The 20,906-nt window shown below is 51.3% G+C and overlaps 1 protein-coding gene and 1 long non-coding RNA gene across 4 annotated transcripts in view; both read right to left on the bottom strand.

The window, feature by feature from the left end:
- KLHL29 (kelch like family member 29) overlaps positions 1–20,906 on the bottom strand; it is a 327,064-nt gene that overhangs the window by 130,059 nt on the left and 176,099 nt on the right. For all 3 annotated transcript variants that reach the window (XM_081592608.1, XM_081592607.1, XM_081592609.1), the window contains one exon: positions 13,652–13,981. In XM_081592608.1, coding sequence (XP_081448734.1) covers positions 13,652–13,936 — 285 coding nt within the window. In that variant the 5' untranslated portion in view covers positions 13,937–13,981. The remainder of the gene's footprint in view (positions 1–13,651; positions 13,982–20,906) is intronic.
- Positions 6,122–10,424, bottom strand: LOC145546258 (uncharacterized). The gene is made up of 2 exons (XR_014082701.1): positions 9,765–10,424; positions 6,122–9,166 (listed from the first exon to the last, which is right to left on the bottom strand). It is a non-coding gene; the product is annotated as an uncharacterized LOC145546258 (long non-coding RNA).

Here is a 20,906-nt window from a genome sequence, read left to right as displayed (position 1 = left end):
CTCTCCTCTTGAGATCCCAGGCACAGTCAGATCCAGGTTGTTCCTGCCCCACGGCAGGCCCATGTCTCCACATCATGGCAGCAACAGGAGGAGGCAGGAAGCTGGCTGGAAGTGTGCTCACAATGTGGGCCTGGGCACTGCACAACCCGGCTGGGTTATATGGTAAGGGTGAGCAGGGCGCCCGCCTTGTACAGTCATTGTGGGAGGCAGTGGATGAACACTCTTAGAACGCTGGCCGGCCCTAGTGGAGACCATTCAACAAACATTAGCAACCTCAAGGACATGTGTGGGGCCCTGGCTGACCGGCAGTCCTGAATTGCATCCTAGGATGGCTTCTGAGTTCACGAGGAAAGTGCATACTTGTGCCAGGGAGGTCATGTGTCATGTCCAGAACACAGAGCTGGCGAGATTTATAATTGCTGTTGAATGCGACACAGCTGAGGCTTCACCTGCAGCCTCAGGTCTTGAGGTGCTGGAGAAAATGATCACAAATACACCTTCCAGGGGCTCCATCATCCCCCAGGACCCTCCTTCCTCAGGGTGTGGCTCCCCACCGTGCTTGGCAGTCAGCTGGTGAGAGTGGGAAGGCTGAGCATCCTCCCAAGGCAGTGAGGCCACCTTGTGAGTCAGGACAGGACTCCTCTGTGACACCGACCCTGCTGTCACCCAGGCCACCTTCCTGGAGGCCCGGCCGCCCTCCCGCCCATTCCTCAGGGGTTCTTCCCCACATGTCAATCAAGCCTGCGTCGGTCTGTGTCAGGCGCCTTCGTTCCATTGTTCACCATTCTAGACCCTGTGACTGGTGCTCTCGTTTCTCTGCTTAAAGGAAATTCCATGATTAGTCAGCTCTGCCTGGATTTACACAGATATTTCCTCTCTTTTTTGATGGCCGGGCACTTATTTATTTCTAATTTTTTTCGCTGTGGTCACATATGTATGATATAGAATTGGCCATTTTCACCATTTTTAAAGTATACAATTAGTGGCAGTCATTACATTCACAATGCCATGCAACCGTCGCCGCTATTCTAATCCTTTTTCACGACACTAAACAGAAAGTGTACCCATTAAACAGTAACTCTCCATCCTCCACTGAGCTCCTTTCTGTCTCTATGAATGAGGGCATTTATTTTTATAGTGTTTTTGCTTTGCTCTTTCTTGTGGAGCTCACAACAGTCCAGTGAAGTGGGCACTGTTGTGTCCACCTTCTAGGTAAGAAAACTGAGTCTTGGAGAGCTTAAGTGTCCTGCCTTGAGGTCACTCATCCAGTGAAACATAGCCTTGGGCCTTGAACCCAATCTCCTCCCCTTGACCTGGGGTCTTCCCCCCATTCCTGGGAAGAATGCCTCCCAGAAGGGAGATGGTAACAGTTACCTTTTCCTGTTCATTTTTTCTGTTCCCCCAAAGCAGTGCTGACCCTACAGGGAAGGCAGTCATAAATCACAGCTGCTTCAATCCCATCTAAAGTTAAAGGCCAGGATTCTGTGGCATCTCCAGGGCCCAGCCCATGTTTAAATCCATGGGAACAGCTGAGGCACCAAGAGAGAGCGCCCCCTTGAGCTTGGGTATTGCTGGTATTGCTCCAAGCCTACCTGGCAATATCTGTGGGTAGTTTTGATGATCTAGACTAGCTTTCTGGGACGGAACAGGCCAGAGCAGTCTGAACGCAGCCACGAATGTGGACACCAGCTGTGCACAATGTCATGGACCAACACAGAAACCCTGAGAATGAGAAGATGTGGCCTCGAGGCTCAGTGTTCCCCAGGACCCTGCATCTAAGCTGTGTCTACACCTCCCACATAGCTTGGTTCAGCTTAGCTCGTCACCCTTGGGAGGTGTGAGACTGGACTATACAGTCCTACACGTGCTTCGGTCCTGACATCTGTGTTGTTTCAAGCTGTTGATGAGCTTACCTGCTTCAGTGGGGAGCCTGTGCTATCTCTTTAGGAGATGCTGCCGACTCTGGGGGAGACGTTCATGGAGAGATGTTCAGCCAGTTACTCACGTTAACAGATTTCACTGAGGACTGTGCGAAGGGGGCCCATATAGAGCTAGATGCCTGGACCCTGGAGCCGGACTGCCCAGGGCTGAGTCCCAGCTCTGCTGATCTTGGACAAGTCCCCTGGTCTTTCTCATTCTAAGCGATGGTCATCATAATGACCTCAGAGGCCTGCGATGAGGATTTACAAAATTCCTGTTGGGGACTTCCCTGGTGGTCCAGGGGTTAAGAATCTGACTTGCAATTCAGGGGATGTGAATTTGATCCCTGGCCAGAGAATTAAGATCCCATGCGCCCTGGGGCAACTAAGCCTGTGTGCTGAAACTACTGAGATCGCCCCCTCTGCAGCCCCTGAGCCACAACTAGAGAGTCTGTGTGCTGCAACGAAAGATCTTGCATGATGCAGTGATGATCCTGCATGCCGCAACTAAGGCCCGACTTGGCCAAATAAATAAATAAATTAATTAATTAAAAGTTAATGTTGAGCATTGCCTGAAACAAAATAATGACTGCACAAATGCTTTAAATGAAACAAATGCAAACTGCAGGGAATTAGAGGTAAATAGGAGAAAAATCTCAAGGAGGTATGAATACTTGAGAGAAGAGGTTGTGATCCCAGGACTCCAAATGATTTGGGAGAGAAGGGAAGAGGTGTGGAACCCAGGGTGAAGACCTTGATGCATAGAATCTGTACGGGCAGCATGGCTTTGTTAGTTACAGCACCGACAGTGAGCCCACAGGGCCCTCAGTCTGGCTCACATGCAGGTCTCATCTTCATCCTCATCACAGGCAGACACTGAAATTACTCCTCTTTGAAGACTCATCCACCATGTAGATAGATGTGGGTAAAGATGAGATCAAAGGCATGTATTCCTACTACCCCCACAATAGGTGTTAAATAAAAGAATAAATCACTCTAAAATCACTGTGGATGGTGACTACAGCCATAAAATTAAAAGATGCTTGTTCCTTGGAAGAAAAGATATGACAAACCTAGACAGCATATTAAGAAGCAGAGACATCACTTTGCTGACAAAGGTTAGAATAGTCAAAGCTATGGTTTTTCCAGTAGTCATGTATGGATGTAAGAGTTGGACAATAAAAAAGGGTGAGTGCCAAAGAATTGATGCCTTCGAACTGTGGTGCTGGAGAAAACTCTTGAAAGTCCCTTGGACAGCAAAGAGATCAAACAAGTCAATCCTAAAGAAAATCAACTCTGACTATTCATTGGGAGCTGCAGCTGAAGCTCCAATACTTTGGCCACCTGATGCGAAGAGCCTGCTCATTGGAAAAGACCCTGTTGCTGGGAAAGATTGAGGACAGGAGGAGAAGGGGGCGACAAAGGATGAGGTGGTTGGATGGCATCACTGACTCAATGGACATGAGTTTGAGCAAACTCTGAGAGATAATGAAGGACAGGGAAGCCTGACATGCTGCAGTCCATGGGGTTGCAAATAATCAGACATGACTTAGTGGCTGAACAACAAAAAGGACAAATATTCATATGCCTAAATTCATTCTGTCTTCAAACATTTATTGAAAACCTTTATATACTGGGTATCATGTGGACCTTGCTCCAGTGGAGTTCACTGCCTAGTGAGGAGACAAATTAATAAATGGATAGGTACCATATATTATAGGTATTTATAGGGAGGTAAACAAAAGTGTCATGGGAAAAAAGAAATCATAGCATTTTTTTCACCACAGAGATGTTAACATTTAGGGTGTCAGTTGTAGGATGAACAGAGTGTTTCTGGGCAGGCAAGAGAGGAAATGAAAATTCTGGTAAGAAGAAGTGGCAAGTTGCAGAGGCTCTGGAGCCTGAGAGGTCCTCTCGTGTGGCTGAAGTGGGTGGAAGGGGTGATGCTCTCAAATGACCCCACGGCTCAGGCACCAAAAGTGTTGGATTCCACTCAGACAGAAACATGTCCCCATGAAGTACAGGGACTGAAAGCTGTGCCCTGGTGTTGGCATTCGGGGAAGCAGCAGACAGCAGAAGCCCTGTACACAGCAGAGAGCTGAAGTCAATGAATAATAGGCAGAGAGCATCACAAAGGCCACTGCAGTCATTTTTAGCAGCCAGTGTGTCAGGTGAGGTCTGGGAGGTGGAAGAAGACATCTATACTGTTGCTTGGGAACTGTCTGTGCTGTGGAGACAGTTTTAAAAATAATTTATTTTTAAAATATAACCAGCATAGGTATTAGTTCAGGTAACAAAAGCCCAGAGGCAAGCAGGGCTGCAGCATTTGGGCTCTGGTGCCAGATTTCTGGAATTCTCTTGTTTTTCCCTTCCTTGTGTGTTGGCTTCACCCTCGGGCTTGTAGCATGATGATTATAGCAGTTCTAGGCATCATGTCCAGACATGACCATGTCCAGAGGAAGAAGGATTTCTTTTTTCTGTGACTCTTCCATAGAGGCAAGAAAACCTTTCCCAAAGCCCCCAGATAGGATTACCCTCATGTTCCGCTGGCCAGCACTGGGTCCATGACCCTTCCTGAACCAATGATGGAGAAGGGAAATGGGTTTGCCACGCCTGGTTTTGAACCACCATAATCCCAGTGGGGACCAGGGCTTGCTTTCCCAAAGCGTGGAAAGTGGTGGCTGCCTGAACAAAACTGAGGCTGGATAGACAGACAGCAACCCCCACCACGGACCTCAAAGGTCACTTTGTCAAGTCTGGTGTGGTTCTACACCTTCTGCATCCTTACAGCAAGGGCCAGCCAACCCACTCACAGGCTTGGCCATTCTACTTCCCTATTTTTACCTCCTATCCTCTAGCCTGCTGGCTTTAGGGCCACTTCTCACCTGGTGAAAGAGTTCTTTAAGGAGCAGGTCAAGAATCTGGTTCTTATTTGATGCCAGTCTGGTGCTGAGTTGGGCAGGGCATAGAGCACTCTGCTTGCTGGCAGCCCCACAGGGTGGGGGCATGGGGAAACACCTGTGGCCTTCTAGAAACAAAAGAGGACAGCAAGCTTAACCAAGCTGCTTGGGCCTCGGAGCAGGTCTGGCAAGGAAGGGGTCATGTGGTGACAGAGAGTGCTCTCCTTAAGGGACTGCAGTAGTCATCAGCTAGCAGTTTAAGTTAGAGAGGGGCTGATGACTGGCCTTCTGTGATTGGAGTGGGTACCTTGCTTCCTTCCCGGCTCCCAGGACTCCTGTTATGGTGCTAGGGAGTGCAAAACACCTGTTCATCATCTCATCAGGAGAGGGGAGGCTGGGAAGGCAGGACCCCTACCCCGATCATCAAGAAATGTGTGTGGCAGGCTTCTCTGAATGTAGACTGATACTCTGTGAGGTTCTCACAGTTCTTTATTTTTTATATTTATTTATTTATGGCTGTGCTGCAAGACATGCTGGGATCTTAGTTCCCCAACCAGGGATCAAACCTGTGCTCCCTGCAGTGGAAGCGTACAGTCAATCACTGGACCAGCAGGGAAGTCCCAGTCATGGCTCTTTATTTGCCAGAGGAAAATGAGGTTTCCTGCCTACGAGTTCTAGAGGTACAGATTCCCAGTACAAGTGAATGTGCCTGGACCACTGGACATGGCAGCAGAGCTGCACAGAGAGTTCTCCTAAGCCTTCATTTTAGGGCAGCGAATACGGTGTTGAAATGGACAATCTGCTAAGTTACATCAGTGTCACTCTGCAAGGACTCCACAATGACCCTTCACGGTGGCATGAAGCTCTAGGAGGACTCAAGCCAATGTGGCCACCTGTGTCACAACAGTGAGTAAAGCAGGGGTAGGGTCTGTCTGAGTTTGGAGGAAATTCTCCTCACTGAAACAAAACTGAATCCATAGATGCTGATGGTGAACAAATGAGACCAAGGGGGCATTCAGCTCTCCTTTTTATGCTTGTTTCCCTGAGTTATTTTTAGCATTACAGACAGTTTCCAGTTAACAAATGGGCTGGGTTCTGAAAGTTCATTTGTAATTTGGCTGTTTAGATTTTGGAACATACTTTCCCTATAAAAAAACAATGTTATAAATGGTGATGAGATTCCCAGGCTAGTTCTCCAAAGCCTATCTAACCCATAATGTAGCTAAAATACTGTCCTTCTACAATGAAAAAAAATTGTTTAATTGCAACATGAGTAATTAAATGAAACAGGGAAAACCATTAAAACTGAATAAGAAGTAGATTTATGTTCATTTTGAATGATGCTGTTTGCAGAAAACCTAATTTAATTTAAGAAGAGGTCTTTCCAAGGGCTTTTTTGGGAATGGCGTGGGATTTATCCTATCAGGGAGAAAGAGCCTGGACTCTGTCTGATCCGCAGTTATTGTATATTTGCATCATGTAACTGGCTTCCTTTCCTGATTTTAGGCTCCTCAGAAAGTCTTCTGGTCTAAATTTGTTTTCTTATGTGGATTCTCACTGGGCAAAGTCCACGAAGGTGGTCTCCTTGGGGGTGAATTTTTGATTCTGAATCAGGTTAGCATCTGTCTTTGAGAATATCCTGGGAAGAGCAGTTTTACCAGCTCTAAGGCAGTGATGGGATTAAGCATTGGAGCCTTGAAGACTGAGGTCCAAGACCTGCCAGTGGTACATTCTCAAGGTAACTGCATTGGGCAAGGTTCCCTGGGGGCCAGCTGAATGGCCTTTTCCATGGCAACGCCATCCTCACCGGCGGTCTCCTTTCAGATCTCCCGAGGCAGCTCTTGGTGTGGATGGCTTGGGTGTCACCTAGGTGTGTATAAGTCACGCCGGTCCCCTGTTGATTTTGTCTACCAGGCCATATAGATTGGTTTATCGGATTGGTCCTATTCTTTCTGTTTGAGGAATGCAAGCGTTGGCCAGAAGCTAGAGAGTGAATAACCGTGTTTAAGCAAGTATGCTGGCAGCACTGGGGGAGCGTATTGCAAAAATTAACACAAAGCCTTCCTGTCCTTTCGTGTCTGCCCCTTTGCAATGTGGTGAAGCACTTTCTAACCAGAGGCAGGACCTTTTTCCCACTTGAATTTGACTTGGCCTTGTGACTGCTTTGACCAACAGGAGTTTAGCAAAAGTTTCTCAAGCAGAGGCACTTGTGCCCTGGGCCTTGGCTTCTTGCTGCTCCTGGAAGTCTGAGACCTTTGAGTATGCAAGCTTGCAATAGCTGCACAGAGGATGACAGGCCACACGAAGAACTGAGATGCCTTGGCCGACAGTCCACTAAGCACAGATGTGTGAGTGAGGCCATCCTAGAATGAGCCACCAGCAAGTAGCCACCGTGCAGCTGACCACAGGCAAATGAGCGAACCCAGTCCAGAACTGACAACAAACCCACAGAACTGGGATGGTTTATGCCACTAAATATTGGGATGGTTGTTACGAAGCAAAAGCTAACTTCTGTACACAACTGGCTCCAGTCAAGCCCATCTCACAACCTTCCTTCAGAATCCACAGCTGCCTTCTATATAGATACGGTTCATCCCTTACAAATATGGTAGTACATATAACCTTCTCCCTTCTCTTTGCCCCTTTCATCAAAAGTCTAAGAAATCAAGCCACTCAAATCTACCCTCCCCGAACTCTAGGTTTGGAACGGATGTTTGGGCAATCATGACATTTTCCAATTTTGCACACACTTCGTGACTGATGGATGGATTTTAAGTCAATGAGGATACAACCCGACCTGTGGCTGCCACTTAAAGTGCAGGCGAAACCCATTAGCTGGACGCGAGCAGGCACAAGTTGCCTCATGATGCATTATCAGTGCCTGGTAATGCATCACAAGGGAGATCACAAATCCTTGTTCATGGGGCAAGAAACGGCCTTCTGGAGAAGCACGCACAGTCTGGAAATGTGCCACAAAAGGGGCTTGAGTGGTTCTCCCAACTTACTGAGCCCACTCCGTAGCCCTTGGTTTTCAACGTGGAAACAGGAGGAGAGAGACGACGGCTACTTCTCATTCTGCAACTGTGCAAAAGCTGCCTTTCTATCCATTCTTGGACCCCCAGAACCATAGGAGAGGGGGCCCCCTCTGCCAGCAGTCTTATGGTCATTCTCATGATTCCCCATAGAAACCCCAGATCATCCCCCTGCCAAGAGGAACATTTCTCCAAAGAATTTAGGTCACGTGAGGAAGATATTGTCTCTGGGGTCATTAGGTCCCCCTTGAAATCCTCAAATGCCCATAAATGTCAAAAAATCTGGGTTTTTGGTGCTCTGACGACAGAGCCTGCAGATTCCATGGCCCCTTTTGGTTTTCCCTGGGCCTGGGACACAGGGGAAGTCTCTCTCTCCCCGGCCTAGATTTATTTTCAAGGGTTTGGCTCTGAGGAATAATGGGAATGTTTCAGCCTGAGTGCTCCTGACCATGTGAAGAAAAAGCCCCCGATACATTTCACAGACATCAGCGAGGATCCTGCAAAGTCCATTCTTTCAAGAACAAAATTGCATTTTATGAAGCCGTCCCTTTTCTGTTTCATCTGTCAAGCAAGTTTGCTGAGAATAATTTAAATTTCATGCAGCAGCAACTGCAGGGCCGTGGAGCTTCCTTTCTATCCCATAAACAGGCCTGGCAGCCTTTCTGCTTCTCAGTGGCACTCTCCCCCTGGGCCCTTGACTACCTGGAGCCTAGAGCCGGAGTACTGGCTCCAAACAACAGGGAGATTGGTCTCCCCCAAACATATGAATACTTTGTCGGACTCAGTTTCTCATTTACCTTTTCAAAATGAACTTTTATCGAGTGTTTAACAAGTGGCAGGTACTAGTCTGTGCTTTTCTGCACATACTAGTTTAACCAATTTTCACAACACTTCCATGAGAAACATATCACTATCATTCCCATTTTACAGACAAAGAAACTGAAGCTTGGAGAGGTCCTCGGCTCCTATGCAGTGGACACAGGATTCAAACCCATTTCTGTTTGACTCAAGGGCTTGAAGCTCTGGCCAGCTGTGCAATGTTGAGTTGACACAATCTTCCGCCTAGATTTTTTCCACCTATAACACAAGAGGTAAACATACCCATTTTCTTGCCAAAATTCAGTGTCTGCTGTCTGCTAGGTGGATGAGGGGATGGGAAAAGTTTTCATAATAATGCTGCAATGTTGGTTACCATGGTGAACGCATTGTGCCAGGCAGCCTGGGCTGGGGAAGGAGCCAGCCCAGGCAGGTTCTGTTTCTCACTCCCTAGGTGACCTCAGCAAGTCTTGTTTTCTCAGAGTCTCACTCTTCTGACCTGCAAAATATAGGGGTGGGGTTGCAATCTTACTTCTCTTGGGCTCTGGGAACTTGTGTCCTAGAGGATTAAGATCTGACCTGTGCCCCAGGAAAGCAGTTTATTGGTCTGAGCAAGGAGTGTATGTGTGTGTATGTTAGACTGTGTGTGTGAGTGAGTGTGTGTGAGTGAGTGTGTGTGTGTGAGTGTGTGTGTGTGGTGTGAGTGTGTTTGAGTGTGTGTGTGTTGTGTGTGGTGTGTATCTGGCTAGGCCTTCCCCATGCTTCAGGGACCCAGGAGAAGTGTTTGTCCAACTGGCCTTTCGGCCTTGCGTCTAAAACATGCAAGAAATCTTCAGGCCCTGGAAAAAGGAAGAAACCGAAAGATCAACTCAGGCCTGGAGGCAGCAGTGACAGAAAAAATTGTCATTACTTCCCTGAGCAGCCATTGGGAGCATAGCCAGCCTTCCCTGCCCTGGAGAGCCAGGACTGCCCCTAAAGCTGGGCAGAAGCAGCCCCTCACTGGGCAGGGCAGATGAGGGGGCTGCCATCTGTATATGGGTGGTGATGGCCTGGGATATGGGGGTGCCTGTAGAGCCTGCAGACTGTGTGACGCTCACCCTGCTCCAGGTCCAGCCCACTGCAGATGCTAAGGCCTGACGGTGCCGACATTTGTCATCTCAGGGGTGGTTCTGGCTCACGCAGCACTAGACCCTCTACTGAGGAAGCCAGGCCAGGACATTCAAGCAGCATTTACCAATATGGGGTGGCGAAAGTGAAAGTGGAGTGGTGAAAGTGTTAGCTGCTCAGTTGTGTCTGACTCTTTGCAACCCCGTGGACTGTAGCCCACCAGGCTCCTCTGTCCACAGAATGTCCCAGGCAAGAATACTGGAGTGGGTTGCCTTTTCCTTCTTCAGGGGATCTTCCTGACCCAGGGATCGAACCCAGGTCTCCTGCACTGCAGGCAGATTCTTTACTGTCTGAGCCACACTTGGGGTGGGGTGGTAGGAATACACAAAAGGAAGTGAAACCCACAGCTCTGCTTCTGGCTTCCATGCAGCTACCTGCCTCCTCCAGTCTTCCACCAGTGGGGGCCTCTGCCCTGTGTACAGAGGCCTCTGCCCTGTGTAGACAAGGGGTTTTCAGGACCTCCCTGGGGGTCTAGTGGTTAAGAATCCACCTTCCAATTCGGGGCACTTGGGTTCAATCCCTAAGTGCAATCCCTGAGAACTAAGTTCCCCCCCCCATAGCATGGAGCAACTACACAGGTGTGCCACAACTACTGAGCCTGCACACCACAACCAAAGAGTCCATGCATCACAATGAAAGATCCCTTATGACACAGCGAAGACCAGATGCAGCCAAATAAATTAAAAAAAAAAAAGTCACTGGGCTCTCTTGGAGGAAAGGGCCCATGGCTGACAAAAGCTTTAAGGTGCTCCTCACCATCACCATTACTAGGTGGTGCTGACTCAGTTTCAGTTTGAGGCCCATTGGATGTCCCCTTCCCTCCAGCCCGTCTTGCTGACATGTCACCATGGTCATTTCACAAGGTCAGCTTGAGGCCTGCGTGCATGCTAAGTCGCTTCAGTCGTGCCCGACTCTTTGCGACCCTATGGACTGTAGCCCGCCAGGCTCCCCGTCCAAGGGCTTCTCCAGGCAATAACACTGGAGTGGGTTGCCATACCCTCCTCCAGGGGATTTTCCTGACCCAGGGATTGAACCTGCATCTCTTATGTCTCCTGCATTGACAGGCGGGTTCTTTACTGCCAGCTGGGGAGCCCCAGCTTGAGGCTTAACCACTCACGAACTCAGTTCCTTTCCCTGCCTGCTTGGGGCCTAGCTTCTGTTTTCTTATCTGAAGCCTTACCTTTTTCTCTTGGTGAAGCCAGAAAATGATCACCTTTCCTTACAGGGGTGTGGCTTTTTCCTGTAGACCTCCCCTGGGAGACGGGGACAATGGCGATGACCATAGTGCTCTCTAGGACATGTCCTGTGTGCCGGACTTGACGTGATTCTGGACTCTTTACATGAGTTTTAACTCACACAATCCTCACAACTCTAACAGGCAGGTACGACTACTTATTCCTGTGTTATAGAAGTGAGGCCCAGAGAGGTTATGCAACTGGCCCAGGGTCACTCAGTCAGCATGATAGAGAATGGAATTCAAATCCAGGCAGTCTGGCTCCAGAGTCTGTCTTCCTCCTCTCCACAAAGTGGCCTCTGCCAACAGCCTCAATAGGAGAGACATGCTCGGGTCAGTCGGTTGCACCATCCAGGCCACACATTTGTTGTATCCTGGCCCATGAATTCCCTGAGGGCAAGAGCTAGCCCTTGGCTGCTCAGTGCAGACACAACTGGTCGACCAGGGAAACCACAGATACCTCCTACTGGCTTGCCTGTCACTTGATGTGGTCCCGTCTTGGGTTAGACAAATAGGCTGGGGACAGGAGTCTGGGGGGTCGGCAGTTAGGTCAGAAAGGCAGAACGGAACCAGAGCCCAAGTTCAGCCACAAGGCCTCTGGATGGAAGCCACTGCTGTATTCTCTCTTCCCTGCTCGCCCCCACTCCCCTTGCCCCATTCTCCTGAGCACCCCAGGAATCCAGGGTGCAATCAGGCACCTTTGCTTGTCTGGACAAGCCTCTGCAGGTATGAAACGGGGCTGGAGATGGTTACGGGGGAAGGAGTGCCAAGGAGCTGGCTGTCCACACGGGCATGAACTTTTGGCTCCTCTCCCCTCCCAGCCGCCCAGCTTTATCTTGCCCAGCTGTTGTTTTCTGTCTGAGGCCGAGTTCCTTTCCTCTGTATGCTGTGGTTTGGGGCCCAGCCAGTTACAGATGAAGAATATCAAGCTGCTTGAGAGCAAAGCAGGAGCCATGTGGGCAGGGCAGGCCCTCCCCGAGTTTCCCCTCCAATTCCCTGGCTTGGTAGAGCCCAAACCCCGGCCTGAGGCCCAGCCTGACGCTGTCCCTAAAAAGGCCTCCATCCCTGAGAGGGTGGAAACCATCAAGAGGGCTCCCGGGCCCAGCTCCTCCCTCCCCACCTGGAGCCCTGGCTGTCAGCTCCAGACGCTGCCATCCTCCACATGGCCAACAGCTGGCCTAGCTGAGTGGCTGCCAGATGCGGCCGGCGGGGCAGCCGGCTGAGTCCCCTGGGCTGAGGTCACCGCCTCCGGAGCCGTCCTGGGGGCCGGCACCTGGAGAGGAATGTGTTTGGCTGGTCCAGGGGCCTCGTGCCCACATTAAGCCTCCGTCTCCTCTCCCCTGTCCAACATTCCTTCCCTTTCCACCTCAGTGGGGCGGTGTTTTCACAACAGGGAAATAAAATCAATAAGGCACTGCTGAAGATGTCAGTGCACTCCAAGCTGGCCTCCAATGGCTCCATTGTCTCGGGCCTCTGCCGGGCACTGCGCCGGCAGCACTCACAGTTATTAATGGGAAGCAGGGCTGAAAGGGAGCTTTGAAAATCGCCGAGACAAAGGCTCAGCACACCTGGAGCGCCACTTTCCAACACCAACACCACCTCACAATGGCTGGGGCTGGGGCTCCCCTGCCTTTAACTTCTCCTGCAACTTTTATGAAAGCACAAAAGACTAGACACACACACACACACACACACACACACACACACACACACACACACACGCTGGCCCTGAGACGGCTCCTAGGAGGCAGCTCTGAATGCCTGGCAGAGGTGAAGGGGCCTGCAGAGCGCCTGCTCGCCCAGGACACAGGATGACCGTGAATGGGCTTCCTGCCACCAGCCTGGGTCCCATCCCTCCAGGGACTCTGAGTGGCCTGAGGGGCACCAGCTGGGCTGGAAGCCAGGCAGGAGCCTTGGCGACATTTTCACTTCCATGGTCGTGGTTGGTAACCCAGACTGTTTTCTGCTGTTGCTTCTGGGGGCTGGAGCCACTTCCAGAAGAGGGAAAATGACCTGAAACTGACACCCCTGAGGCTTGGGTTCCTCCAGGAAAGTCCCTGCTCTGACCTCTCCCATAGACTTGGTTCCTTCCTATCCTTGACTGGACAAAAGTACTGATGTCACGGGGTTGTCCGGGGCTTGGAGGGGACTCTGGGTGTGCGCACGCTTGATACTAATGCTGGTTGATACACAGCAGTTTTATGACCATTTAGGACCAACTGCTGGGAAGAATCTTTTGCAAACTTGTCATCGGAGCCCCCAGGGGGCTTACCCATCTACAGTCACCTACTTAGAGACCCTGTATCACCACCTCAGAGTTTCACGGCCCTTTTGCTGGTTAAATGCCTTTTGTCCACGTGGCAGAGGACAACACATGGCCTCAGCATCCTGCTTATCTTCCCACAAGTTAGTCACAGTGAGAGAGGCTTTATGGAAACTAAAACCACGTGAACTTTAACAGTTGCCTGGCGTGGCCCCAGGGGCACACATACTCTGGAGAAGGAAAAGTACGGCCGGGGACTGTGGGGAATCAGGGCCCCCCTGCCTGGCTCCTGCTTGCAGCAGACACCAGAGGGGTCTTACCTTGGTGGTGGTGGCGGGGGTGGAGCTGGCCACGAGGCTGGTGATGGCCTCGCCACTGCCAGTGGTGCAGGGCGTTGGGGCCGTGGCAGGTGTGGGCAGTCGGGAGGGCACCACGGGCAGCGGCAGGAGGCCGGGCCGGGCGCTGAGGCTGCTGGCGGAGCTGCCCCCCGCCCCAGCAGTGGCGCTGCAGATGCTGGTGGTCCCATGCGTCCCGTTGGCACTCCACTCGCGGCGGTCCCAGCCCACCCGGTAATCTCTTTCGAAGCGGCTGTGGTGCCGGGACATCTTGCTGGGCCGCGGCTGCTCCTCACAGGGAAACAGAGGCCGGACCTGCTGGCACAGAGTGGAGAGGAGGGCAGTTTAAACAAAGGGCAGCCCCGCCGGGATTCGAGGACAGCCACGGCTGTCAGCACCCGTTAAATGTCTTCTCTGGGCGCAAAACCGTTAGCTCATTTCATATTCACAGCAAGCCCACAAAGCATGGATCATTAGCCCCATCACAGATGAGGAATAAATGATTTGTCCAGGATCACATGGCAGAAGTGTAGTCAATTAGATTTGAACCCAGTCATGGTTTAAAGTGATGCTTTCTGTTTGGTAGCATCACATTGCCCTGGACGATGCAGATGTGTGCCTGCTAATTACGACTAGGACCTTGTCCCCCCATCCCTGCTGTGAAAACAAGATCCTGTGGACCCCTCAGGCCCCGTTATCCTCAACCCTATGGTAGGGTGAAACAGCCACGTCGGGAGACTCACTTTGTGGTGAACGAGGACCTTGACAACAGATCTCGTTTGATCCTTAGAGTGGCCTGTGAGTTGGCAAGGTCATCCTCACTTTATGGGCTAGGGAACTCATTAACAATAAGTGATTCCCTCAAGGTCCAAAAACTAGAAGGTGAGAATGTGGCCAGGATCTCCGGCCTCCAGACCGTGACTCAGTGTAGGACTCAAGTCTGAGGTGTTAAGCTTTAGGTAGTTGAAAGTTTTCTTTTATAACCTGCAACTCAGATGCTGGCACCAGAGTTCCCCGGGCTCCCCAGCCTCTGTAAACCAGACCATCTCCATGCAGCTTTCCTGAATATCCGAACATAAGGACCTCCGTGTTGTCATGGAGACCTAGACACACCAGATACCCCGAGGGCCTCCTCTGTCATCAGGGATCGAATTTTGCTCAGCACGACCATGACTTGCCTGGCTCTGCACCAGCCACCCTCAGTCAGGAAGGATGTAAAGATACAGGAAATGCTGTCCCAGTGGGCGAGGCCTTCATGAGGCACAGGCAGAGGGGAGAAGTTAGTGCTAGGGCACCAGCGGTAGATTGAGGTGATGTCTCCCTGCACATCACATCCCCAGCTCTGTTCCTGGCTCAGGCACGACGTGGTTCTTTTTGATTCTTTTCCTTTCTCCACACACTTTCTGTCTAGGGTGTGAGCTCGTGGAGGTCAAGGACAGCTCCTGGCTCACTTTCCTAACCTGCCAGTCCAGCTCAGCTCGGGCTGGGGGCTCTGGAATTGCTGGCTTGTAAACAGACCACTTTATTTTACAAACTTATATAAAGCCTGATACCACTCTGGTCCTTGCACATCCAGACCTAGGTGTCAACTTCTAGTGCCACAGAGCCAGAGCCTGAGCCAACCCAATCCAGGTTGTGATGGACAGGACCCTGGCAGCAACTGTCCCCTACCTTGGCACTGTCCCCTCTGTTGGACACTCGACCCCCCACAGCCTGAGCTAAGCCCGCAGGTCCACCTGAAGCAGAGACGACTGTCCCTGTTAAGTTGGATGGTGGGCTCCCTGTTAATTTCATCACTATGCTTCATAGCTTACACCATGCCACAAAAACTGTATTCAATAGTAACAAAAGTTGTTTTTTCATCTATTCAGTAGTAACATCATCAAAATAAAAATGAACCTCCCTTTGATCACCCTCACAAACTTTTCCAACTGATGTTCTCAGGAGAGCTGGCTACGCTTGGCTCCGGTCACGGTCCCCGCTCCTGCTCTGTCACCTGCTCACGTGTGGCTCTGGTCACTCCTCTGGGGTCATTCTCACTGAGGTCAAGAAGGACCCATTTGTTCCATCCAATGGGAGGTTTATGCCCAAGTCTTCCTTAACCCTCCACTCCCACCCTCCTTGGCACAGCTGACCTTCTGGAAAGCTCCTCTGTGCAGTCTCAGTGACATCACCTTCTCTCACTTTTCCTCCTTCCTCTGCCATCCCTCTTCCTGTCTGCGCTGCAGGCTCCTCTTTCTCGGCTCATTTTCAAGGGCCCCTGTTTCCTCTTCATTTCCCACCCTCCACACTGTCCCTGGATGACCTCATTCAGCCACGTTTCCTGCTGCCTCCCCTGCCTTGCACCACGCCCACCATCCTGCTGCCTGAAGGTACCTAAACATGGTACATCCTTAAATCAACTCATTGTTCTTTTGCCCAGACAGGCATTCTCAGGAATTCCCTCTCTCAGAGAAAGCCATCTGCCTGTCCCCATGTCCGTTCCCGTACTTCACAGCAGGGCTTTTGCATCTGTTGCTCTAGTTGTTTCTCAAATCTGCCTCCCTCCATCTGCACATCCACCCCAAATCATGCCTCCCACATACATTATCTCAACCGGTCCTCTGCCCCCAGCTTCATCCCTCTTGTTCATCCTCCACCAACAGCCCTTGTGGCTTTTTTTCCCTAAAACTTTATTTATTTTATTATTGCTGCCTTTTGAATGTTTTGGCTGTGCCTTGTAGGGTGTGGGATCTTAGTTCCCCAACCAGGGATTGAAACCAAGCCCCCTGCATTGGTGGTGTGCAGTCTCAACCTGGACTGCCAGAGAAGTCCCTCCCTCATGGTTTTTTAAAGCACAGGTCTGGTCACCATCCTTTCCTCTCCTGCTTTAAATACTATCCTTCTGATAACGATCCAGACTCCTTAGGGTGGTCAGGGGACCCTTGAGCATCTGGGCTGGCTCTCTTTTTTAGCATCATCATTCATCATCATTCATTCATTAATGGGCTTCCCTGATAGCTCAGTTGGTAAAGAATCCACCTGCAATGCAGGAGATCCCGTTTCGATTCCTGGGTAGGGAAGATCTGCTGGAGAAGGGATAGGCTATACACTCAAGTATTCTGGCCTGGAGAATTCCATGGACTGTATAGTGGTCACAAAGACTGAGCGACTTTCATTTTCACTTCTCATTCTTCCCATCCCAGAGATGAGGCTCTGTCATTCCAAACACATTACAGTATCTGAAGGTATCTTGCCCTCTCTCTGCCTGCAGACAAGCCCACCCTGTTCCTCTATCAGAACTGGCTTCCCCTGAATCTGGCTAAGTCCTGTGTGTCTGTTATGATCCAACTCAGCTATTGACTCTTCTCAGAGGTTGTATTAACCACTCCTTTCCCAAGATCAGGTGAGAGGGCTCCTCTATCCCCCTGAACATCTGCACCCACCACCATTCCAGCATCCGTGGATGGCTGTTGTACATTTGTTACCCTTGAGAGTAAACTCCAGGCTTTATTGTTTCTATAATCCCAGCACCTAGCAGTGCCTGGCTTAGAAGAGTGTTCAGGAGATATTTGCTGGATAAATAAACACATGTTTATTTCTTCTTAATTGCTCAATGTTTAGGGAAGGGACAAACACATTTGTGCAAAAGGAGAACCTTAGACATAAAACCTTGAGTCTTCCAGCTGGAAATTCCCTGAAGACACTGGAGTTAGGAACTGTCCTTTCTAGGAAATCAGACCTGGAGTCTCTGAGGACAGCTCTGAAAGGAGGATCTACATGTCCAGGGGCGGCTGAAACCCAGAGCCTAGGCTCTGGTCTCCTGAGGTTCACCTGTCAGGGCAGGGCTCTTGCTAATTACCAGTGCCCTTGGGGTGACTGCCTCCCTAGGCCGGATCCTAAGTGGGGCAGACATGATGCTCCAAGTTTAAAACACAATGTCCCCTTTCTGCCCATCCAGGAAGACCCCTGCATCCTCCCTCGTAGTTAACTTGGGATTATGCATCTGAATTCAGGCAGACAAAATGAGTGGGGAAGGGATGAAGGCCATTTCCAGAACTCTATCTTTAAAAACATCTGGTGTGACCCTATGCTTGGCCTGGTGACCTCAGAGGCCACATCTCCCAGCCGGTGCCATTATCTGATGGAAGAGGGTTGCCCCCCACCTCAACACCAGTGCCAGACTTGGCACAATTGATACATAAATCTTTATCATGTTAAGGCCCTGAGATTGGCAGTTTATTTGTTACCTAAGTCTAGCCTGGCCTGATTGGCACTAAATCAGTCCCTACATTCCTACAGAACAACACAACCTCCTGTATTGTCAAGGAACCATCTCCTTCCAGCTGCTGAGGATGGAGATCAGGAGGGCTGGCGTTCAGGTGGCCTGTGACCCTGAGACAAGCCCAGAGCTGGCACAGCATGTTTGGGATCCTGTCACAGGGGCCTCCTGGGCCCCAACAACACCTCTGATGCCGATCACACCTCTCAGCTTGCTACCTTGGAGGAGAGGGGCCCACTGGACCACACTGTGGCTCTTTCCTCCTCATAGCCCTGGTGCATGGCAGAAAAGCCAGCCCAGCAGCTGTGCCTCTGCCCATCCCCACCCTGCTGTGCATCCCTGCGAGTCTCCTGAAAACACTAGAGAGGAGACGGACACTCAGACAGCTGGGGGCCACACAGTCTGGTCTCAGCCTCGTTAAGTGTATTCAAAACAAAGTTCAGCTGTTTGCATGGCAGGTTTGGGTTCGAATTTATCCCTCAGTTTAATTTCCCCTTTCAAAACGGAATGAAAGGCGCATGCTGCCCGGTGTACCCGGGTGAGACGGCAGAGGGCCAGTGCCAGAGGTGGCCATGTCAGTATTTCCTGCTGGGTTGTGGCCCGTGGGCCCTCACGTGCATCTGGGGCTGGAGGAAGCGCTCGCCAGGGCGGGAGGAGGCCCTTAGCACACGAGGCATCTCAGACGAGCCTGGTCAAGCAATTACAGACAAAACACGAAGAAACACTTCCTTGTCAAGGTGCACAGCTGGCAGGCAGCTTGTGAATGGGCAGAGCCTGGCTTGGGGCCCAGGCATGGGTGAGAGGAGGGTGTCTGGCCACAACCATTCCCAGGTCCGGGGCTGTTAACCAGGGAGCGGATTCACCCCTGAGTGGGGTGAGTGTGTGGCCAGCACCTTTTAAATTACACTCAAGTGTGAAGAAAGAGCTCTAGGGTCTAAAAAGTCTTAATGTGTGGGTGGAGACAGGTTAGCCTGAGGTCCAGGGTAGAGATGGTTAGGGGGAGGTCCTGGGTTCAATCTGAAGAGTCTCCCAGGAATGTTAATCACTCAATCTTGTCCGACTCTTTGCAATCCCATGGACTGTATCCCACCAGGCTCCTCTGTCCATGGGATTCTCCAGGCAAGGATACTGGAGTGTGTTGCCATGCCCTCCTCCAGGGGACCTTAAGGGGCAGGTCCCAGTCTGAAGAGCTTCAGTGTGAAGGTTCAGTCTGAAGAGCCTCCCAGAGGCGGGGGTTTTAAGTGGGAGGCTTGGTTCTGGCTGCTGGGGTGCTGGGGGGACCACTCCTTCATCAGAAGTCCCGACCTCTGCACTATCCCAGGGATGCTGGGTTGGCAGAGACGATGGGAGGGGGATGGGGGCCCCCCAACTGGGGCGGGTGGAAGCCCATATTTGCTTGCCTGAAGCCTCACACCTCCCAGTTCCCAAAAGGCATGCACCTCCACCAGCTTGCATGGCGGCCCCACGTGCAGACACTGGGTTTCCACTCTTCCAGAACCAGACCTAGATCCAGAGAGTCTGGGCCAGGCACACCACGGGGGAAGCTGGTCCCTGACCCTGGTTCCCAGCCCCTTCTCTCTGGACATGCCTCTCCTCCCCTGGGGAGAGTGAGGGGAGGGGAAGCCCTGCTCACAGAATTGCAGTGGAGGGGAAGAATGGGGTGAGCATGTCACCCTGGGATACTTCTGAAGGGCCCAAGTGCTGCTGTGGATGCACAACCATTGGCCCTGCACCAGCCCTCCCCCACGCCCTGCCCCTACCTCCCCGTTTAGAGCCACACAGACTGGAGCTCAGTACACAGAGGTAGATGCCAAGCCTAAGGACAGAGCCCCCCAGCACCCTAGAAGGGGAGGAGGGCCACACTGACCTGCTCCAGGGAGAACAATGACCCTCCAGCCCAACTAACTCAGGGCTGAGATGATCCCTCAGAAGTGTTACAGAGGCCACCCTGGTGTTCCCGGAGCATCCAAGGCCCCCTGTGAGGAAGACCTACTTCCTCGTCCAGGGCTCCTCCCCAAGAGAGACAGGAGGCTCTGTTCCTGCCATCCCCCAACTCCTGAGGGATGAGGTGCCAGCTCCCATGATGACTCAGTTTCTCACCAGAAAGGGTGTGGCTCCCCCAGGAGGGGCCCGGGCCCGGAACCTCCACACACACGCCCCACTCTTGGGCTCCCCTTCACCTGAGGTGAGTGGAAGTCAGAGGTCGGCTTCCCTGCCTACTGGGCACTGGGGTCAAGTCCTCATTCTGGTCATCGCCACTGAGCACCAAGCGTGCCGGGATGCAGGCGACACCACCTTGTCCTGGGTCTCTTTCTCTTCCCTTGCGGGAGTCAGAGGCGGGCTGCTAACTGGGATGAAAACAAAATGATGCATCTGCCCCAGCCCCTGACTTCCAGCTCCTGCCCCAAACATCTGCCCCTTGACTGTCCCTAGAACCCTCATCTCCCAGCCTCTCTCCTTCTCTGCGCTTCTGATGCCCAAATGGCAAGTGTACCTTGGGCCTTCACTCTGCACCAACCTCTCTTGTCTTAGTTTTGCAGCCACTGAAAGAAGTGATTCTGCCTGTCTGGAATTTGACCCAAAGTTTTAGGTGTTGTTTATTTTATTTTCACATTTTCTATGACTTGGTTGCGTGCATGCATGCTAAGTGCCTTCAGTCATGTCTGACTCTTTGGACTGTAGCCCACCAAGGCTCCTCTGTCCATGGGATTCTCCAGGCAAGAATACTGGAATGGGTTGGAGGGTCAAACTGCTGCCCTCCACCAGGGGATCTTCCTGACCCAGGGATTGAACCCGCATCTCTTATGTCTTCTGCATTGGCAGGAGGGTTCTTTACCACTAGCGCCACCTGGGAAGCCCCTGTTGTGGTTAGATTACCTATATAATGATAGAAAAGGGAATGTCTTTACTTTAGAGTTGTATAAGAACCAGTCTGGTACTACAGAACCTACCCATCCTTCCCCACTGGAAATATGGGCT

Source organism: Giraffa tippelskirchi, chromosome 4 (genome assembly GCF_054371585.1).
Source record: "Giraffa tippelskirchi isolate mGirTip1 chromosome 4, T2T-mGirTip1v1.2.pri, whole genome shotgun sequence".
Taxonomy (NCBI): domain Eukaryota; kingdom Metazoa; phylum Chordata; class Mammalia; order Artiodactyla; family Giraffidae; genus Giraffa; species Giraffa tippelskirchi.
The sequence above is the reverse complement of the archived record's forward strand: the minus strand, read 5'-3'. Positions and strand labels throughout refer to the sequence as shown.